This window comes from Parambassis ranga, chromosome 2 (assembly GCF_900634625.1).
Source record: "Parambassis ranga chromosome 2, fParRan2.1, whole genome shotgun sequence".
In the NCBI taxonomy this organism is placed as follows: Eukaryota; Metazoa; Chordata; class Actinopteri; family Ambassidae; genus Parambassis; species Parambassis ranga.
In genome coordinates this window covers 24,648,194-24,666,873 of record NC_041023.1, presented here as the reverse complement: position 1 = coordinate 24,666,873, position 18,680 = coordinate 24,648,194, and the positions used below count along the sequence as shown (strand labels likewise).

General features: G+C 45.7%; 1 protein-coding gene across 2 annotated transcripts in view; it reads right to left on the bottom strand.

Annotated features, from left to right (window-relative positions):
* Positions 1-18,680, bottom strand: part of LOC114432157 (plexin-B2-like) — a 112,472-nt gene that overhangs the window by 4,942 nt on the left and 88,850 nt on the right. For both annotated transcript variants that reach the window (XM_028399988.1, XM_028399987.1), the window contains exons 10-38: positions 17,844-17,944; positions 17,509-17,635; positions 15,875-16,040; positions 15,686-15,794; positions 15,502-15,613; positions 15,252-15,353; positions 15,076-15,171; positions 13,012-13,099; positions 12,749-12,912; positions 10,819-10,967; positions 9,760-9,895; positions 6,265-6,401; positions 6,005-6,187; positions 5,747-5,858; positions 4,331-4,540; positions 4,169-4,252; positions 3,963-4,058; positions 3,661-3,797; positions 3,428-3,528; positions 3,083-3,312; positions 2,721-2,902; positions 2,568-2,634; positions 2,218-2,364; positions 1,539-1,616; positions 1,384-1,462; positions 839-939; positions 665-746; positions 429-580; positions 189-349 (exon numbers count right to left, since the gene is read on the bottom strand). In XM_028399988.1, the coding sequence (XP_028255789.1) occupies positions 189-349; positions 429-580; positions 665-746; positions 839-939; positions 1,384-1,462; positions 1,539-1,616; positions 2,218-2,364; positions 2,568-2,634; positions 2,721-2,902; positions 3,083-3,312; positions 3,428-3,528; positions 3,661-3,797; positions 3,963-4,058; positions 4,169-4,252; positions 4,331-4,540; positions 5,747-5,858; positions 6,005-6,187; positions 6,265-6,401; positions 9,760-9,895; positions 10,819-10,967; positions 12,749-12,912; positions 13,012-13,099; positions 15,076-15,171; positions 15,252-15,353; positions 15,502-15,613; positions 15,686-15,794; positions 15,875-16,040; positions 17,509-17,635; positions 17,844-17,944 (3,689 nt within the window). The remainder of the gene's footprint in view (positions 1-188; positions 350-428; positions 581-664; positions 747-838; positions 940-1,383; positions 1,463-1,538; positions 1,617-2,217; positions 2,365-2,567; positions 2,635-2,720; positions 2,903-3,082; positions 3,313-3,427; positions 3,529-3,660; positions 3,798-3,962; positions 4,059-4,168; positions 4,253-4,330; positions 4,541-5,746; positions 5,859-6,004; positions 6,188-6,264; positions 6,402-9,759; positions 9,896-10,818; positions 10,968-12,748; positions 12,913-13,011; positions 13,100-15,075; positions 15,172-15,251; positions 15,354-15,501; positions 15,614-15,685; positions 15,795-15,874; positions 16,041-17,508; positions 17,636-17,843; positions 17,945-18,680) is intronic.

Genomic DNA, 18,680 nt, shown 5'->3' with positions numbered 1-18,680 from the left:
AGCTGACAGAGATCGAGTCAGTAACTCACACCAGTCTTCAACTGACTGTCAGATCCACATGAGGCTGTTTCAGTCCCACTCAGAGACACTTTATGGTCTCAAGATTTACTGAGAGGCTTAACAGCACCCAATAGTTTACGTCGTACTCCGCCAGCCTAACACGGCTGAAACGAAGTGTGGTTGTGTACCTGTTGGTCTTCCATATATGCAGTGTCTCCTCGTCCACGTTGTCATGTCTCAGCGCCTGCTCGTCCAGGAAGTCAAAGAAGTATTTAACAGCCGGAGGGACGACAGAGCCGGAGCACAGCACGCTGCGGAAGAAGTCATCTACGAACTGCTGCAGTGTGCCCTGAAACACACACACTCAATGTTTAACAACATCGTGGACAGATCAGAGACTCCAAGGGCTCGAGTTAAAGCCGCCGCACCTTGACAGATAGCAGCCGGGTCAGGTAGATCTCTGTGATGGCTTTGGTCATGGCCTTGTCCTTCATGCTGCCTCTCTTTGACTTCACCTCATCGATTTCGTCTGCCGGTCTCACCAGATGGAACGTGTTGTCGTCCTCCAGCAGGGCGTTTTCTGATGGAGAGACACGAAGAGACGTTCATGAGAGTTTCCTGTGTGTGTGTGTGTGTGTGTGTGTGTGTGTGTGTGTGCACCTACTCTCTTCATGGCTGTCCTGATGCTGGTGGAAGGACTGTGTGTGCAGGACTCTGGACAGGACCAGCGTGGCGTTGTCACGGACCTGCAACAAACACAAAAAAGTTCATGAAATAAACGGTGTCTGCGGCTGCGTGCAGGGTTTATTGAGTTTATTAGGCAGAATCCTGAACTCACATTGTAGTGAGCGAGCGTGTTGAGTCTCTTCCAGCGTCCTTCTTTCTGTGACGTGAGGTCGAGGTCGGACAGGATCTGACCCGTGGAGCCAGGGCGCCACTCTGTGGGCAAAGCAGGAAGTCAACCTCATTCATCAGCTTGCTTTATAAATACAGGAGCTTCTACAAAAACACAAACTGGAGGTTCTCTGTCAGATTAATAAAGTCTCCTCCTGTTATGACCCTGAACTCGGTCTGGTCCACCATCGCTGAGGACACAGAGACCTTCCTGAAGGTCCAAATAACAGACTTAACTGCAAACCTCAGACTAAAGTCAATAAAGTTTCATATTTACATACACTCCAAGGTTATATTTTATATAGAAAAGGATTATTTGTAGGTTTGAACATCACCTAAAAACTCTGAGAAACAGTGATGGAATAAAAAAAAAACACTGAAAAAGTCAAATTCAAAGAAAGTTTCTGGAGTTCAGAGAACTGTGACTCTAGAAACTCGATGTTGTTAATAATTACAGGAAATGTGTTGCTTGTGATGTTTGTGTCTTACCGAGAGCCACACTCTCCACCTTCGGTCTCTGAGAGTACGGCAGGTTTCTGTACACCTGATCGATGATCTTTTCCTTCACCTGCGGAGCAGAATATTAAGTATTAAAAACAAACAAAGGCATCAATCATGTGACCTGAGAGCGAACAGGAACACACCTGGGTGATGGTGTCACAATTCAGAACCTTCACTGGAGTCACGTCTGGTCCCTCCCCGTGCACCAACACCTGCAGAGTCTGACACCACAAACACACACCAGTCACTTAGCAACAGGAATCAGTACACCATTCACCACACAGGTGTTAACAGTTAATAGAGGACAACATGGGAGCTCAACATGCTACTGATGCATTCAGAGACTGTCGGGACATTCAAACTACTGAGACTGACTGTTTGTGCAGTCCCTGGCTGTGAGTGTGTCTGCTGCTAAACATCCTGGTGTGTTACAGACACACTGCAGGATTCAGCAGCATCATGTCGGAGGACGTCTGCCTGCCTGCCTGCCTGCCTGCCTGCCTGTCTGTCTGTCTGTCTGTCTGTCTGTCTGTCTGTCTCTCCACCTGCCTGTCTCTCCACCTTTCTGTCTGTCTCTGCCTTTCTGCCTGCCTGTTTGTCTATCTCTCCGCCTGTCTGTCTCTCTGCCTGCCTGTCTCTCTGCTCACAGTAATACATAATGCGGCTCCATGGATCAGAGGGAATGTAACAGTTATTACATAATGTAATTTAATGCAAAGGATTGCAGATTTTCTTAATGTGAAGGGAAACATCAGAAATTCTGCTGCAACCAGGAAACAGTGCAGTCAGATGTGTGTGTGTGTGTGTGTTGTGTTCACTGACCAGCACAGAGTACTCCACGTCATCTCCCAGGAGCCCTGTGTCATTCAGTGTGTACTTGGCTTTCTTCATCTTTGCGTCCACTGGACCTTTTTCCACCTGGTGCTTCAAGGCCTTGTAGAGTTTGTATAAAGGTTCTCCCGCCGTGTCCTGAAACACAGACGCTTGTCACCATGGTAACCACCAAACCCCTTCCCCCAAAATCAGGTCCAGTTTCAGTTTTTAGGAGCTAGTTTTCTGAATTTGTTACAGAAATGATAGAAGCAGCTGAGACAAGAAGAAGAAATGCAGCCAGACAAACAGATCGAAGCAAAAAGACATGAAAACACAAAAGCACAAAAGATCTGTGTTACCCTGAGGAACTGATAGAGACAGATGGACATCCAGTTACACAGCATCCTCTCCACCACCGTCTCCGACCTGCAGACACACAAAGACAAACACACAGAGGTCAGCCAGCGTTCAAAGGTACGGGCCCAATATGGCAACGTGTCACCCCGTCTCACCGCCGCAGCATCAGTTTGGGGTTTTTGCTCTGCACGTGTTCGTCCATCAGCTCCAGCAGCAGCGTCCTCATGATGTCCGTGTAATACTCAAGTTTCCCATGCAGCGCCACCGTAAGGAGGGAGGCGAAATAACCACGAGACCGCGCGTTAAAGTCCGGGCGACTCTCCAACGTGTGAATGAGCTGAAGGAACAATAATACCAAATGTTAGACCCATATGTAAAAACCCTAGATCTATCGTGGTATCCATGTTTTTGTGTTTTTTTTAAAAGACTTCCAAGGTGTAAATTAACTGGAAAAAGTGATGACTTTCTGCAAACACATTGGTTGCTGTGTGATTGAAGCTGGAAAGTTGAAACTCACGTTGATGAGAAACGTTTTGCTGTTCAGCAGATTGGAGAACTGGTTAAGTGCCTGGTTCACAGTGGCCCTGCGGCCTTCTGGGATTTGTAGTTTTCCTGTGATCATGGGGTCGTTGGCGCCCTCTTTAGCCGGCAGGAAGAAGTTCCGGTCTGTGTAGGTTTTGTAGTCCAGGAAGGGGATCCGGCCCTCGCTCAGGTCGCTGGTGTGGTCCTCCATTTCAATCATCAGGTCTGAGTGATGACAGAGAAACGGAGAGGAAGTTAACAGCTTCTTTAGCTAGCTGATGATGACGGAACCTGTGCGACACTTTTGAGTTAAACTTGAGTCATGTGACCTCACAGCTACCTGTGAACTCCTTCTTGCAGCGATCGCGGACGCTCTCCTCCAGATTCTCCAGCTGGTGTTTCACCTTCTCATACTCTCGCTCTGCCTGCTGACTCTTCCTCCTGTTCACACACACAAACACACACACACAGACACAGACACAGACACAGACACACACAGAGGGCACAAAAGGACATATTAAAACACAGCAGAGCGAGCACAGCCTGTGTGCATCCATGTCTTCCTGGTCGGACCTGTAGCAGTACACGGACACGGCGATGAAGAGCAGCATCGGCACAATGACTCCAGGGATGATTATGGCCAGAGGAATGTCATCTTTTCGGGCGTAGTACACCGAACCCACCAACCACTCGCCGTGACCAAACTTCACCTGCAGGGGGAGACACACAGATGATCGAGTTGATGTGTATGTTTCCCTGCTCAGTCTGGCGCCCCCTGTGGACAGTTGTGTCTTTGCTGATTGTTGTGACTTCATCGTCACAGAGGAGCGTGTTAGAGCAGACCACAAAGTGACCATCTGTGTGTGTGTGTTTACCACTAGGTCCAGCAGGTTGTTGGTTGTGTCTCGGCGCTGGCGCTTGGATCTTGCTTTGGGCTGTGATGAAGGAGCCTCCAGGATCAGCTTATCGTCCTGAACAGACACAGAAGAGTAACAATGTGACCACGTTCTATTTTAATATTACATATTTTTGCAGAATGTTGCTTCATGTTCCCAGTGTAAATCTACTCAGAAGCCTTTACCTGCAGGATGTTAACGTGACAGGGGGCGTCTCCGACAAACGCCAGCGCCTCTCTGGCCGTCATCGCCTTGGCGAAACCTCGACCCTGAGGACAGAAAACAGAGTGAAGCAGATGGAGGAGAAGACGAGAGGTGACATTCAAACAAAGACCGTCCGTCCTCACTGTCACGATGATGATGCCGGTCTCTGTGATGACCTTTTTGGCGAGGTTGTCAAAGGTGGGGTCAGGGTGGTAGTCAAAGCCCTTCAGCTCCTCCACCACATTGTCCAGGTGGATGGTGGTCCGCAGAGACTGGCTGTTGAAGCTGTTGTTCACTTTCGGCGAGTAAAACTGGAGGACGGTGTCGTTCTTACTCTCCGCCATCTGAACAAACTGAGAAACGATGACAAGGAGGTCAGCGCTGCCGTGCTATGACATCAACAAATTTGTATCGACAGCTGGTTTCTGCTGCCCCCACGTGGCTCAGAAATGTTACTGCAAATCTAAATGGAGAGCTTGCGCTAAAGTGGGTGAGTATAAGGTGTTTATATAAGTCACAGTCACACAACAAGCCAAACAACTGGTGCAACCAGAGCAGAGGGAGACCAGCAGCTCCTCTGCTCTGCAGGGACTGAAAGTCTAAATCTAGTTTAAATATTCCACAGTGAAACGTCAGCTCTATCATCACGAAATGGATACGTTTGGGAACAACAGCAACTCAGCCACGAAGTTGTTAGGCCACGTAAACTGACGGAGAGGGGTCAGTGGATGCTGAAGCGCATAGTGCAAAGAGGTCAAAGAGGTCTTCTTCACAGTCAATTGCTACAGAGCTCCAAACTTCATGTGATCAGATTAGCCCAAGTACAGTACGCAGAGAGCTTCATGGAATGGGTTTCCAATAAATTTTAAACTTAGTGATTGTGATGAAACATTTCAGAGATTCAGTGCAGGTGAAACTTTTCTTTCACATCTCTTCCTCTTCCTCCTCCTCCCTCCCTCCCTCCCTTCGCCTCCCCACTGAGTCTCCCCCTCTTTGTTCCCAGTTCAGACAGCAGCTTTTGATGAAGCGACAATAAAGCGACTTCACCTCCTCTCCCCTGCAGTGAATCTTTCCAAAGACGCTCTGTCACTCAAAGCTACTCAGCAGTGAAATAGAAGTGTTGGCCTGTTCGCTGGCTCTGCTTCAGGCCTCTGTGTCAGGGAGAAAACGTGCCTGATGTACACGCATTTTATGAAAAATACTTTATACTGACAGAACATTTGCTGCAGGACCGTTTTGTCCTTTTGTCTCACTGGATAAAAAAATAAATTGAATTAACTGAATATTAAACTGTTTATAACAATTATTTGTTCACCTCAGGGCAAAGAAAGCTCACGTTTAATGTTTAAATCATCGTAAATACTGCGAGCTGTCTCTAATGTAACAATAAAAAAGACAAAACAAACATGGTGAGAGAGAAGGAAAACATCCGCAGTATAAAAGGAAACAAACAGAGAAATTAGTCCTGTAGAAAACAGAAAGGAAATGAAGCACCACTTTAAACAGACACAAACTCCGTCCGTCTGCGGCTCTGTTCCAGCTCTGATCAAACCTCGTACCTCCACAGGAGCGGCGCTCTGTGAGAACTCGTCAGAGGAAGGCGTGACTTTCATCGTAGCCGTCTGGATCAGATCGAACCCGTTTCCCAACACCACAATGCTGCGTCCGCCACTGCACACAGACACAAAGCGTTAACGTGTTTGGCTTTAACAAGGTTCTGTAAAGATTCTGCACTCCACTACAGAACAAGGAAACCATGACAGAGCCACAGTTTAGAGTTCAAAGGGTTAATAAGCAGCTAAAATGAGCAAGCTCACCACACGAAGCTGGTCTGGGGGTAATAATCGGTGACCTTGGGGTTTTCTGAGTACTGGTACGCTCCTGAGATGTCTTTGGTGGTGTTGGTTCCGTACTTCACCGACACTGTTAATGGATCTGACGGCACCTTCTGTCCACGATACCTGCCGGTCCTACAGGTAATGTCTGTGCCGAATGACAGGCTGCAGAGCAGAGAGGAGGAGCGTGAACACAGACCGAGAGAAGAAAACGAATCCACACTGTCTGTCAGTCAGCTTACACTTCACAGGGAACTCCGCCCACTGTGACGTCGATGTCCTCTTTAGTGCCTGTGTCCAAGTGTTCTCCTTTGATGGTGATCACCGTTCCTCCGGCTGCTGGACCTTTTGCGGGTTCAACGGCTTTTGGTTTAGGATCCTGAAGAGAAGACAGAGAAATTAGAAAAAGAAGAAGAAGAAGAAGAGGGCCACAACCAAGCATTCACAACCTGCAGTTCCTCAAGTGCCCTGTTGAGGGCTCAACTCAGTCAATAACCATTGACATTCCCCAAAGAAATGAACATGTTTATCTAATCTAACCAACTGGAGCAAATGACTTTTAATTCTCTGTTGTCATGGTGACATCTGATTGTTGATTACTGTCAGATTTTGGGGGACATTAAAGAGGAGCAGAATAGAAGACCAGGAGCAGCATCATGACGCTGAAATGCTAAAAGACAGAGCTAGCAGCTAACAAAGAGCTATAGACATAGTGTTGCACACCAGGAGAACCAAAGAGTATGATGCACATTATTTCCTGTCCACACTTCTTCTTGTGGCTGTTCTTGTGTTAGCAGCTAACGGCTAATGGCTACCGACCACGTGAGCAAAGTGCAGATGACGTGCTTCGTAAACCTCGTCTACAAGACATTTCTGAAAAAGGAGTTTAGATGAAGTGGCTGAGGTTGTCAGGTGATCACATTTGGAGAAATAAAAACTTTTTAAGAGTCCGTCTGATCCGTGAGAAACAAACAGTAAGTCAACAGAAACTTTGACGCAGTTCATCTTGCTCCAGCTGCCGTCCTGCAGGTACAAACGCTGTGATCACATCAAATATATTTTAAATCCTCCAAACCTTAATAACTCCACGAGTCAACCCTGCGCTCTTTCAGGCAGCATGTGATAACTAAAAACAAAAACTACAAAGACAAAAAAACTCTTCGGCGCTACAGGGAACTTTTTTAAAACACAGCAGCTGGTCTGTTTCCTGTTTGTACGAGGAGGATTTTATACACCGAAGACAAACAAAACAAGAGGGAACATTAATGCTCATTTAGACGGGAGGATTAAGATGCTCGGAAAAGTAAGAAGTCAATTTGTCTGGAGAATTAAAACACAGCAGTCAAGCAGCGTGAGAAAAAAACCAACAAGCTTGTTTGCAGGAAAGAAAGAGGTACAAATATGAATCCAGAGTGATGTTATTCTGAATCAATGTGAGTGTGTGCAGCTGCTAAGACAGACTCCAGCATTCGGCTTGTTTGTGTTTCTGATTTGATTCTGCAGAGAGCTGCAAACACCAAAATAAACACACCCAAAGTGAGACAGACTCACAACTCAGCATGGCTGGAACACGACACAAAGCAGCAGCAACACAACACAACAGCAACACAGGCGACAGCGGAGACTAGAGGCATTTTATCTGAGACAAAATGTAGACACATTTATCATGAGCGTAAAAAGAAGCAACGTCAGGCTCATTACTCCTCCGACACAAGTCAGCATTTTTTTCGGCTGCATTAAAACTGAGCACAACGCTAGTCCAGGCAGTTTAAGTCAACCTCAGCTCATGGAAAGCCTCAGACATTGAGGTGTGCTGTCCTACCTTTCCACGTAAGGGTCCCTTAGGGATAGTGTGACATCCCAAAACACATGGATACACATCCAAAAGACAAGGTCATCTGCCCATGTTGGCTTTTATGAATGCACTAGGACTGCCTTAGGCTTTCATATATATATATGTATATATACACACATTTAATTCTAAGGCAGGGAGGTGTGCTCTTCCCACCTTAGGCTTTCCACATTGCAGTTTGGGACATGCACTTTCCCTACATTAGGTTTTCACAAGGAAAACAAGGCAGTGCACCTTTCCCACCGTATGCTTTCCAAGCAAAGGTGGAAGCACATGGCTGTCTTAGGCTTTTAAGTACAGACATATAAAGCCTAAGGCAGGGAGCGTGTTCTAGCTAGAGTTTCTAGAAAATCCACGAGTGACATCTAACTAATCTAAACTCCCTGGATGATATATCAGCTTAAGGCAGTTTCTGCCTTAAACTTTTAACACTGCAGTTCGGGACATGTCGGTGTCCCCATGTTAGGACAAGGCATGAAAGACACATGGAAGACTGGCGGAACAGTCAAACACCTTTGAGGAACTTGACAAGTACAGCTGCCCTGCTCCAGGCTCTTGAATGAAAAATGACCTGGATGACTGAGAATGTATGAATACACAAGGGCTGCCTTAGGCTTTCATGTACATTCATTTAAAGCCTGAGGCAGGGGGGATGTGATCTTCCTGTCTTAGGCTTCCCACTGGAACTGTCCCTATGCTCGGTATGCTCTGCCCGATGTCAGATTTTCTATATATAAACATAGAAGGGCTGCCTTAGGCTTTCATGCACATAAAATTAAAGACTATAAGGTGGGCTCTTCTTGCCTCACGCTTACCAAGAACATCTAAAGGAGCTAAAATCCTGATCAGAAGAACCTTATCATGAGAGAATGGTTCCAGATGATGGATTTCTGAAACAATCAGCTGATTAATGATCAGAAGAGTTGTTGTCTAACTGCTAATTGCTTTGAGCTCTACTCCTGCGCACTGTCCCTTTAAATTACCTGAAAATGTTACCCAGGCAGGAAAACATCATCAGTAATCGTTTTGTGATATTGGGTGTTATTACTTTACCCTCAGCCTGTTTAATATTTGTTTTGACAGCCAAATCTAAAGAGCAGCAACACAAAGTTGAACCTCTGAGCTGAGTTTGCAGGCAGAGACTCACTGCTGCTGGAGTAAATTAGTCATTTTGGTCTCAGCAGTTTGCTTTAATTAGGTTTTTTTGTCAGCTCGATAGAAACAAACAGGAAATATGGACGTGAACAACCATATTTAAATGAAACCGCTGAGCCTCGTTCGAGAAACAAAACAGAACAGCAGGTGAAACGTATTATTCTGATCATATTTGTTTCTCTATTTGCAGCGTGTGCGGGGGGCGGGGGGAGGGGGGGGGGGGTTGTGGGGGCTGGAAGTTGAATGGAGTTTGGTGCAGCGGGGATTTCGTATGCGAGGGGTAATTATATTTTTACGCACTGCTGCTTCTTCAGGGAGCAGATTTCTCAGCACCACACCAGAGGAGGACCGCCTGCTTCCACCATGTGTTATAAAGCTTTTAATGTTTGTGGGATTTGATCTGTGGGGTTTGAAGTAGTCGTGTCACACAATGTTCTGTATTGCCTCAGAAACTTTGATGAGGTGTGTGTGTGTCTGCAGGTTTCTGGATGCCAGATTTACCCGTATTTAAAAGCATCCTGCCAACCAAACGGAGACAAAATGAGTAAACAAAGCTGATGGAAGAGACGCAGCGACTGTTAAACTACTGTATAAGTGGGGCACCGACACACCTGCACCCCGCCAGTCTCATCACAGAAACTGTAACATCGTCTTATGTTTCAGGTTAAATGGGTGCACATTAAACCACCATCGTCTCTTTATCTGTCAGTATAGAATCTGAGCGACCTACCTGGTAGGTGAAGATGACCCGAGACTTCCCTTTTCTTTCTCCCTCCACTTCTATCTCCACTGGTCCACTGTTGCTGTGTTCGAATGGGAGGTCAGACGGGGGAACTCGCTTCGCTGGGCCGATTTCACAAACCACACTGTGGATGGAAACACAAGGACACACTGATTCATACACAGTTTATTTTAGCATCGTTAACAATCTTCTACTCTCTTTATCTTTGTGAACATGTTGTGCTGTAAACAACCAAAAATAGGCTAATTTTAGCATTCTAGCTACCCAATGTAGCAAACCGTTTTGTAGACACTAACATACAATTAATCAAAACTTCCTGGTTGCTAAAGTAGCTAGCGTGCTATTTAAAAGTTTCTTTTTGAGCTAACAGTAAGCGTTAACATTTGATCTGTGAGGCTAAGTTACAGATCGCTGGCTACGCTTAGCTTCTTAGCATGCTAATGTTATCAAAAGCAGATTACTACCTGAGTTTATGTTGATAGTTGCCTACCTTGATATTTACTCCATGAGCCACACATACTGATATCAACAACACACGCTACAAAGCTAATGTGTGTAGCAGCTGAAAGCTAAGAGTAACCAAAGGCAGGGCTGGTTAGCTAGTTAGCGTAACTTAGCTATTTATAATTACTTCATGAATTGAATTAAACTTTATTTACTATACAAAAACTCAGAACCACATGATGCAGTTCTCTTAACTTGGGTTAACCCCACTTGGGAGTCATTTGTTTTAAAACAACAGCTTATGTTTCTCATAAATAAGGAGATAATAAAGCTTCTGTAATTACATAAGAACAGCTCCCACATTAATACAGTTACGCAAGTAATCTAACTCCTTTAGAGAGCAGAGATTTATTGCTGAGTGTGTTATAAATGAACACAAAAACAAGTTAAGCAGCAGCCGCTGAGGTCCGACCTTCACAGAGCTCCTGCTCCATTATCTGTGTCAGCAGACAGTCAAAGATTCATGTAAAGAGCTTCACCCTGATGTGTTACAGCGACTGTCATCTGCATGTTAAGGCGCCTGCTGTCATCCTGCTGGATTACCTGGTGGAGACGGAGTATCTGTTCGTCTGGTGAATGCAGTCCACTCCGGCCACCGTGATCTTTTTGATGTCCTCCTTCTTTATCCCCATGTTGGAGCCTTTGATGGTCACAGCGATCCGGCCATTCAGAGGACCGAAGTGAGGGATGATCTGCAAGAAGAAGGTCAAACGGACACCACATTTGAGTGGATAGTTTTTTTGGTGAATTAAAATCCAACTTTCTGGAGGTCAGTTTGGTGTGTCTGGCCCTTTAAAAGCACTCTAATGACAAGTACAGACTACTGCCACCTGCTGGTGTGGAGGGTCAATGCAGAACATACTTCTTGACACCAACACAGGCAACTTGAGGCGGTGCCACCATCAACCTTTGTCGCCATTACTTCCCTTAAATGAGCTGGGTGTGTTTGGATCTTTAGAGGTGGATGAATGATGAATAACAGACTACTTCCCCCTGCTGGTGTGGAGAGTTATTATTTCTCACTCAGATACAGAACTTACATGCTAGCTAGTCTTTGCAGGATGTTTTTAGATGTGAGGTTATAATTATTAATACAGTTTACTGCCCCCTGCTGGTGTGGAGAGTTATTGCCTTTAATGACAGCGCAGAATGTTTTTGCTAGCTGTGATTTAGTGTGGAGTCTTTGCAGTGCAACTTTAACATGGACGGCGTCAGAGCTAACATCTGTCAGATAACTGTCTGAATGTGCAGCTGTGGAACATTTCTCTTTAAATGTAAAAATATTCATTTGAGGTTCAGCCAGTGGAGACCGATTATCTGCTGAAAGCTAAATGTACACCTTAAATTTGATGTCAGACCAATTTGGACTCCTCTGTGTGTTTAAGATTCCTCCTCCTCGGCAGACTGCGGCAGCTTGCTGCAGAAATAATGAACAACTTTTGACCTAACCAGCCGCAGCCCAAAGGTAATCAAGACAGGTCCTGAAACAAATGACTGATGTTCCAAAGAAAATGGGAAACATATTGAAGTCGTGCAGCCAGGAGACAAACTGTGAATAACAATATGGAAGAGAAAAATGGGGGGGGGGGGGCATCTGCATTGTAAAAATGTTGATGTGGAACGCTGGAGATGATCTCAGAGAAGGAAAGCAGCTGATTTCACAAACAGACGGAGGGATCCGACTTATTTATCCCTGATGGACGACTCGGCACCTCACAGAAATGATGCTTGAGAGCCGCTTAAAGAAATATTCAGGGTGAAAAGTGTCGCTGATGACAGCTAAGAGGAGGAAACACAGAGCAGCGGCCACCACCTGCTGTGGTTGATTCTGATTCACTGACAGCTACATGTGAAATCGTCCTCAGTCATCGGTGTGATTCCTCCACTGTGTGTGTGTTTTCTGCTGCACATTTGGTGCTGAAGGAGTCAAGCTCCTCTTCACCTCTTCTCATCACCAGATGAGGATGCACTCAGTGGTTCTGGTTCATGATAATGAGAAGAAGCCAGCACTGCCTCTGCAGGCGCAGAGGAAGCTGATAATGTTTACTTTTTGTGGTGGCAGCTGACCATTCAGAAACTTACAGGGGCGAAAAATCTCTCCAACAAACTGCAGTTCCTCAAGTGGCCACTTGAGTGTTGTTTCAAAAGTGAGTCAATGTCAAAGACTTCCTTGTTAAGTTACGTCTGTGTTATCATGTTGGCGATTTATCATGGAGGTTGAAGGAGATTAACATACTTTAGTGGCGACTCAAGGAACTGCAGTTTGGAGGAATTTTACCTACGCTTACGTATGTGACTGCCCAACGTATTAGCTTGTATCTCCGGCAAAATGGCGACGCTCTTCACAAACCTCCTGATGACGTCCATCTTTATTTACATTCTGCAGCGGACATGTCCACAGAAAGACTCTGACAGACTTTGTTGATGATACATAGATGTGTATACGTGTGTGAGCTCATTCTTTGTGACTCACGTCAAAGATCTCCGGGTTGGGGCACTGAGCCGGCTGCGGCAACGGGCAGAGATCCTGGTAAACGCAGGTCCGCAGGGCCTCACACCACACACACTGGTACTTAGTGTCAGCATGTTTGCACAAACTGCAGTCTTCTCTGCCCACGGAGCAGTTATACAACACAACTGTTACAGAAGAAGAAGAAGGGGAGGAAGAGGAGGACAGTCACACTTTAGCTTGATTTATGTGAAGTGAGTGTGTGTGTGTGTGTGAGACACACTCACCTGTCAAGGTGCTGTCAATCTTCCTCTCAGTGTCTCGGTCCTTGATGTGGAAGGAGACGTTCACCTCCTGCTGTTTGTCATAAGAAAACTGCACACACACACAGAGTTGTGTTTGCATCATGTCAAAGGACACTTGTGTACATCTGTTCCCTGAAAACCTGAAGTCAAACCTTAAAGACGCGCTTCAGCTTAAATATTAATGCGGATAAAAGTCACAGCAGCTACATCTACAGTCACACTGCACGGCACTCTGTGGGGACACCTGTCCACATTAAGAAGGACATGTGATCTATGTAGGCTGACTCACTTTAGGAGCGAGCCTCCAGTGGCCACTTGAAGAACTGCAGATTTTGGCTCTATTAGCAAAAAAGTGTCTATAAATCAAGTGTGTGTTGGCGGTTGTAGAGTTTTACTGGTGAATCAAAGACGAGCATGAGAGAGATTAAAGCATCTGAGGCTAAAACTGACCTACTTACTGTCCTTTAGGCTGTGAGCATGATGAAATTATCTGAACACATAGTTTACATTAAAGACTGAAACATGACTCAGCAAAGCATTCACCGACTCAGCAGGTTTCAGGGCAGCAATATATATATAGCAATATAACTGTCCAGTCCTCACAGCATGAGTGTGTCGACAGATTTATGTCCCCACATGAGAAATACAAGCAACACACACACACGCACGCACACACACTATCAGGTTTGCATTAGCACAACAACATTTCTGTCTATTTGAAAATCTACACTAAACACTAAATTACCTTGCTGCTATCCAACTGTGAAGGTCAGCAAACACATGCAAACACACAACACACACACACACACACCTTGTAGCTATAAATCATGTGAGTCTTATTTTCACGATGTGTGTGAAAGACCTAAAGAGAAAAAAGGGTTGTATGGAGACAGAGATGATGAGATGAAAACCTGCAGTGACACACACACACACACACACACACACACACACACACACACACACACACACACACACACACACACACACACACACACCACACACACACACACACACACACACACACACACACACACACACACACACACACACACACACACACACACACAGACTGTTGACTGGGGCGACTCAGATGTCTGATTGAATCGTACCAACAAAACAACTTAAGATGAGAAGAAACGAGAGCCGACCTGAAACCTTTTCACAGTCGTGTTCCTTAACTCTCAGATTAGCTGCTAATGATGCTCTAATTGTCTAATTATCATTCATGACACACTCTGAATTCGCTGAAGTGTTTGGTGGCTTCAAAACATCAGCGGAGAGCTCAGAGGATCAGACTCTGGCATCCAGGCAGGGTCGATGGACACTGAGGGGATCGTCTGTGGGACTTTTATCCTCAAAGCTGCAGTTTAGATGAACTTGTTTATTTATGTTGTTGCAATGCTGCTGTTTGGTCTGAAGAATTTAAATAAACTTAAAGTGGCAGCAAACTCCAGTGCTGAATCTGCAGTTCCTCAAATGGCCACTAGTGTAGCTGTACGCTAATGAACATTTGGAGGCAGTAAGGCCCCATTCACACTCGAGAAAGTCAATCCAGCTAGAGTAGGATTGAATCCAGTTTCAGCCTTTAAGTTGGATACGTTCACACCTATTTTCAAATCTGGCTATCACACACGCGTGTCCGCGCTCAATTGTTTGCGGTCCTCCAAACCGCTAGGTGGCACCTCGTAATAAACAGAGTCCTTTCAGGCCATGGTAGGACCGCATGTGCACATGCGTCGTGTTGTGTTTTGTTTTGTTTTTTGTCCCGTGTCGCTCGTTCTTTCATTTTTCCCGTTCAAAAAGCAGTTTATTCATTTTTTTAGCCATGTGGAAAATAAACTCGGGGCAAAGCTGTTGTAGTTCGACGGTTGTTTACATACGGCTTTTGTACGCGACCCGGACACTGTCCCTGTGAACCGGAAGTATCATGTTGCTAGCCGGATTCGATAGCTGCATTCGATAGACCTGAGCCACATTTAAGCCAATCCAGCTAGATCCACCTATGAGAGGTCACAGCCCCCCCCCCCCCCTCCTCCTCTTATTGACCTCATAGCCGCTGAATTTGAACTTTGAACGCTGCTCCCGTGTGACGTCCTCCTCTGTGTGCTTCATCAGCTCGGTCCCGATGGTAAACCTCTGGCCCTGAAGAAGAGACCGAGAAGAAATGAAGCCGTTGGATGAAGGTGAATAATAACGGATCAGTCAGCAGCTCTGACTCTCACCGTGTAGATGTCCAGGTTTCGGCCCTGGAAGCTAATGGGGATCTCGAAGCCAACGGGGATCAACAGCGGCTCTGGAGACTCGAACTGAGGACAGCTGTCAGGCTTCATCACAGAAACATCAGCATCAGCGATGCATTCATTTACGTTTTTGTACATATTTCACTTTGAATGTAAGTAATATCAAACACGTGTTTTATTTTTATATATTTCTTCTTCAGTTGTTGCAGAATAACTGAACCTCCATCAGTACCTGCTGCGGTTTGACGATGTGATCTCCGTTCACAGAGTGGTCGCTGTCACTGCAGCTGTGATCCTGTGGATTCCACTGACACCCCCACGGACTGGTCACACACGCAATACACCTAAAACACAACACACAGCTGTGTAACGTCTTTAAAGACACTTCCTGTGTGTAAATGTGTGTTTTATCTTACGGCGTGTTTTGGTTCTTCCTGACTGTAGCAGCACAGTTATAGAAGTGATACTCTCCTGACGTCACCTCGATGGAGTTCACCAGAACTTTGACTGGGATGGACACATAGTCTGAACACACACACACAGATAAGGTCACTGCAAACGCTGCCTGTCAGACATGACTCAGGGGTCCTCAGGTATCCACCTACCCTGCTGATCCGGAGTGGATGGAATCTGCACAGGGTCCGGGAGCGAGCAGGTGACCTCCACCACACCGTCAGTTGCCATCACAGCTCCCGTAACGAAATTGCCAAACTCACACTGCAGGCTGTCAGACGGCCTCAGTGCAGGCAGAGCGGGGATCCTGATGACAACCTGGAGCAGAAAGATGGAGTCATGAATACAATCTCAGCAGATGAGTCATTATTTTTCTCCTCAAACATCGCCTGGCTGCAGCGAGACAGAGAAACAAGCTGTGTGTGTGTGTGAGGTATTGACAGACAGGAGTGTTTGATGATGTCCATTTTTTCAGACTTTCTGCACATGCTCGTCACCACGAGCTGCAGAGCTCCTTTGTGAAAGGAAACAAGTTTGAGTCTGAGTAAAACTGTCTGACCTTGATAAATTGTGCATTTGTCTGAGTGTGTGTACATGCCAGCATTCATTTGCGTGTGTGTGGTGCAGTAATAATTGCTATTCAGCTGTGCCGTTCAAACATCAGCTCCTCATTACACTTTGCTGACCTCAACCATTTTAATTTTGCTGTAATTTTGTTTTAATTTCAAACTTTTTGATGTGTAGGACGGAGAAGCCTCAGAGTGATCTCACCTGAGACGCTCCTGTCTTCTTAACTATGCACAATAGGACATTTCTTTTTCCTCTTTAAAGCTAAAATCCATTGTCTTATCAGATTAAAACTTAACTTAAAGATGTGACAGATCCATCAAAAAAGATTCAGGCTCAGAGCTCAGAAATCGGCTCGGTGGCAGACTCGGCCTGGACTTCCACTCCATAAAAAGCTTTTCTGGTTTTGAGTTGTGAGAGCTGTATCCAACTTTAGAACAAACAGAAGCAGCTCTGTGCTTTATTAACCTCCTCCCTTTGTTGAATAAAGATGTCACACTTCCTTGATTGGAATAAATAACGGCAATGAACACAATCAAGGCTGCAATTACTTTTCCTCCAAAACATATTTAACAAGGCGAAAATATAAACCTGCTCTGTGTGGAGAGGTGCAGCGCTCCTATTTAATCATTAACGCCGGGCAGCGGCAGGACCTGCTCTGTTTTTCTGTTACATAAACAGCATGCAGGGCTGAAACTGAAGTGCTTCAGGTTTGAAGTGTCTTGCCCTTAAACAGTTTGGCCTCTAGGGGGCAGTGTGTGGGTTGTTTATTCAAAGTGGTGTTTATGTTGATTTTAAGAGCACAATTCCAATGACTGCACATCAGTAATACATTGGAGCACACAACCTTTCACTGTCACATCCAGAAGTGGATATAAATCTGCCAATGCTATAGATTAGCTTAGCTATATTACTCAGAGCATGAGGGTAGATGACAAACGGTTGTTCGTTGGTGTTGTTGCTCATATTTGATTGAAACAAGTTTCAGTTCAGATGCAACATCTTTATATCGATCTCTTATGAGGCGAATCCGCCGGCAAACCACAGACAGCCAGTCCAGCTAGCAGAGTGATGCACACCTCACAGTCAGTACGCCCTAACTTCTTCAGAACTTCCCTGAGGGCCTCTGCAGGTACATACACCAGGGGTTGAGAACCTGTTTGAACCGCTGCTGATAGCACAGACCCAGTTTCAGGTCTGAGCCTGATCATCATCCTACCTGCTGCGTCTTTTTGCAGCTGAGGTTCGGCGGGCTGAAGTCCTTGATCTGAACGCACTGCTGACTGGGCGACCACAGCCAAGTGTTCTCCTCCGCCGACCTGCTGCACGCCTGCTTCCTGGTGCACCTGCGGGGGGGGGGGGGGGGGGGGGGGGGAATGAACAACAGATTTCAGCAAGCTATAAAGCAGCTCAGTGACGTTTAGATGCTCACATGCTTTATTTTTTAATGCACCCACTGAAGCTGTCAGGGGAGCACCTGTCTGCGGGCTTCACACTCTGATTACAGGGCTAGCAGCAGCTAACTGGCTAACTGTCAGTGTTTGAGCGACTCACTTCCCCTCCAGGACACACCAGCCGCAGTACGGATCCTTCATTGCGACGCAGGAGTGGCAGTCGGTCTTCAGGTGGCAGGCCTGGACTGGAACTTTGGTGATCTGCAGATACACAGGCAGGCTTTTATTGTGAAGGAGCTGTAACTAAGATCCAGGTGAAGGTGGAAGAATCAATGCACTTAAAAGTGATGGTAAAAAAAAGGAATCTAATATTAGCTCTAATATTAGATCTTATTTTTTAATCACATCACTGCTGCTGTTTGTAACCTGGCTCTTTGATACAGAGAGGTTAAGCCTCGGCCGTGTGGATCTGCTCTGTGTTTGGGACACGAGTTACAGTTAAGCGTTACGGGCTGATGCGATGACATGACATCGCTTTCGCGAACACTGCTGACATTGTCCTTGTTATTGATTTTTTTTTTTATTTAGTGGAACTTCTTACAGCCAGCTGCAGAAATCATTTTCCTGTCCGACACCAATAGGCTGCTGTAATACATTTAAATGAGCAGATGGAACAAGCCTGAGAATCATCACTTGACTCGATCAAAGTAAATTGCCCAGTTGAAGTGCTTTCTAATTAATTCATTTCTAAATCAATAACATCTATTTTCACCTCACAGAGCAATGGCAGCCTGAAGATGAAAGGACAAAGGAGAGGAAGACGGATGAAGAGAGAAAAAAACAGGAGCAGGGAATAAATCAATGGCTGATTCGTGTGTGGTAATGTAGACGGATGTGCCGAATAAATGATCAAATAAGATGGGCAGAATAAATGTGGAACTCATCAGGACCCTGTGTGTGTGGCGTTCTGACATGTAAGAGAAATAGATTCAGTAAA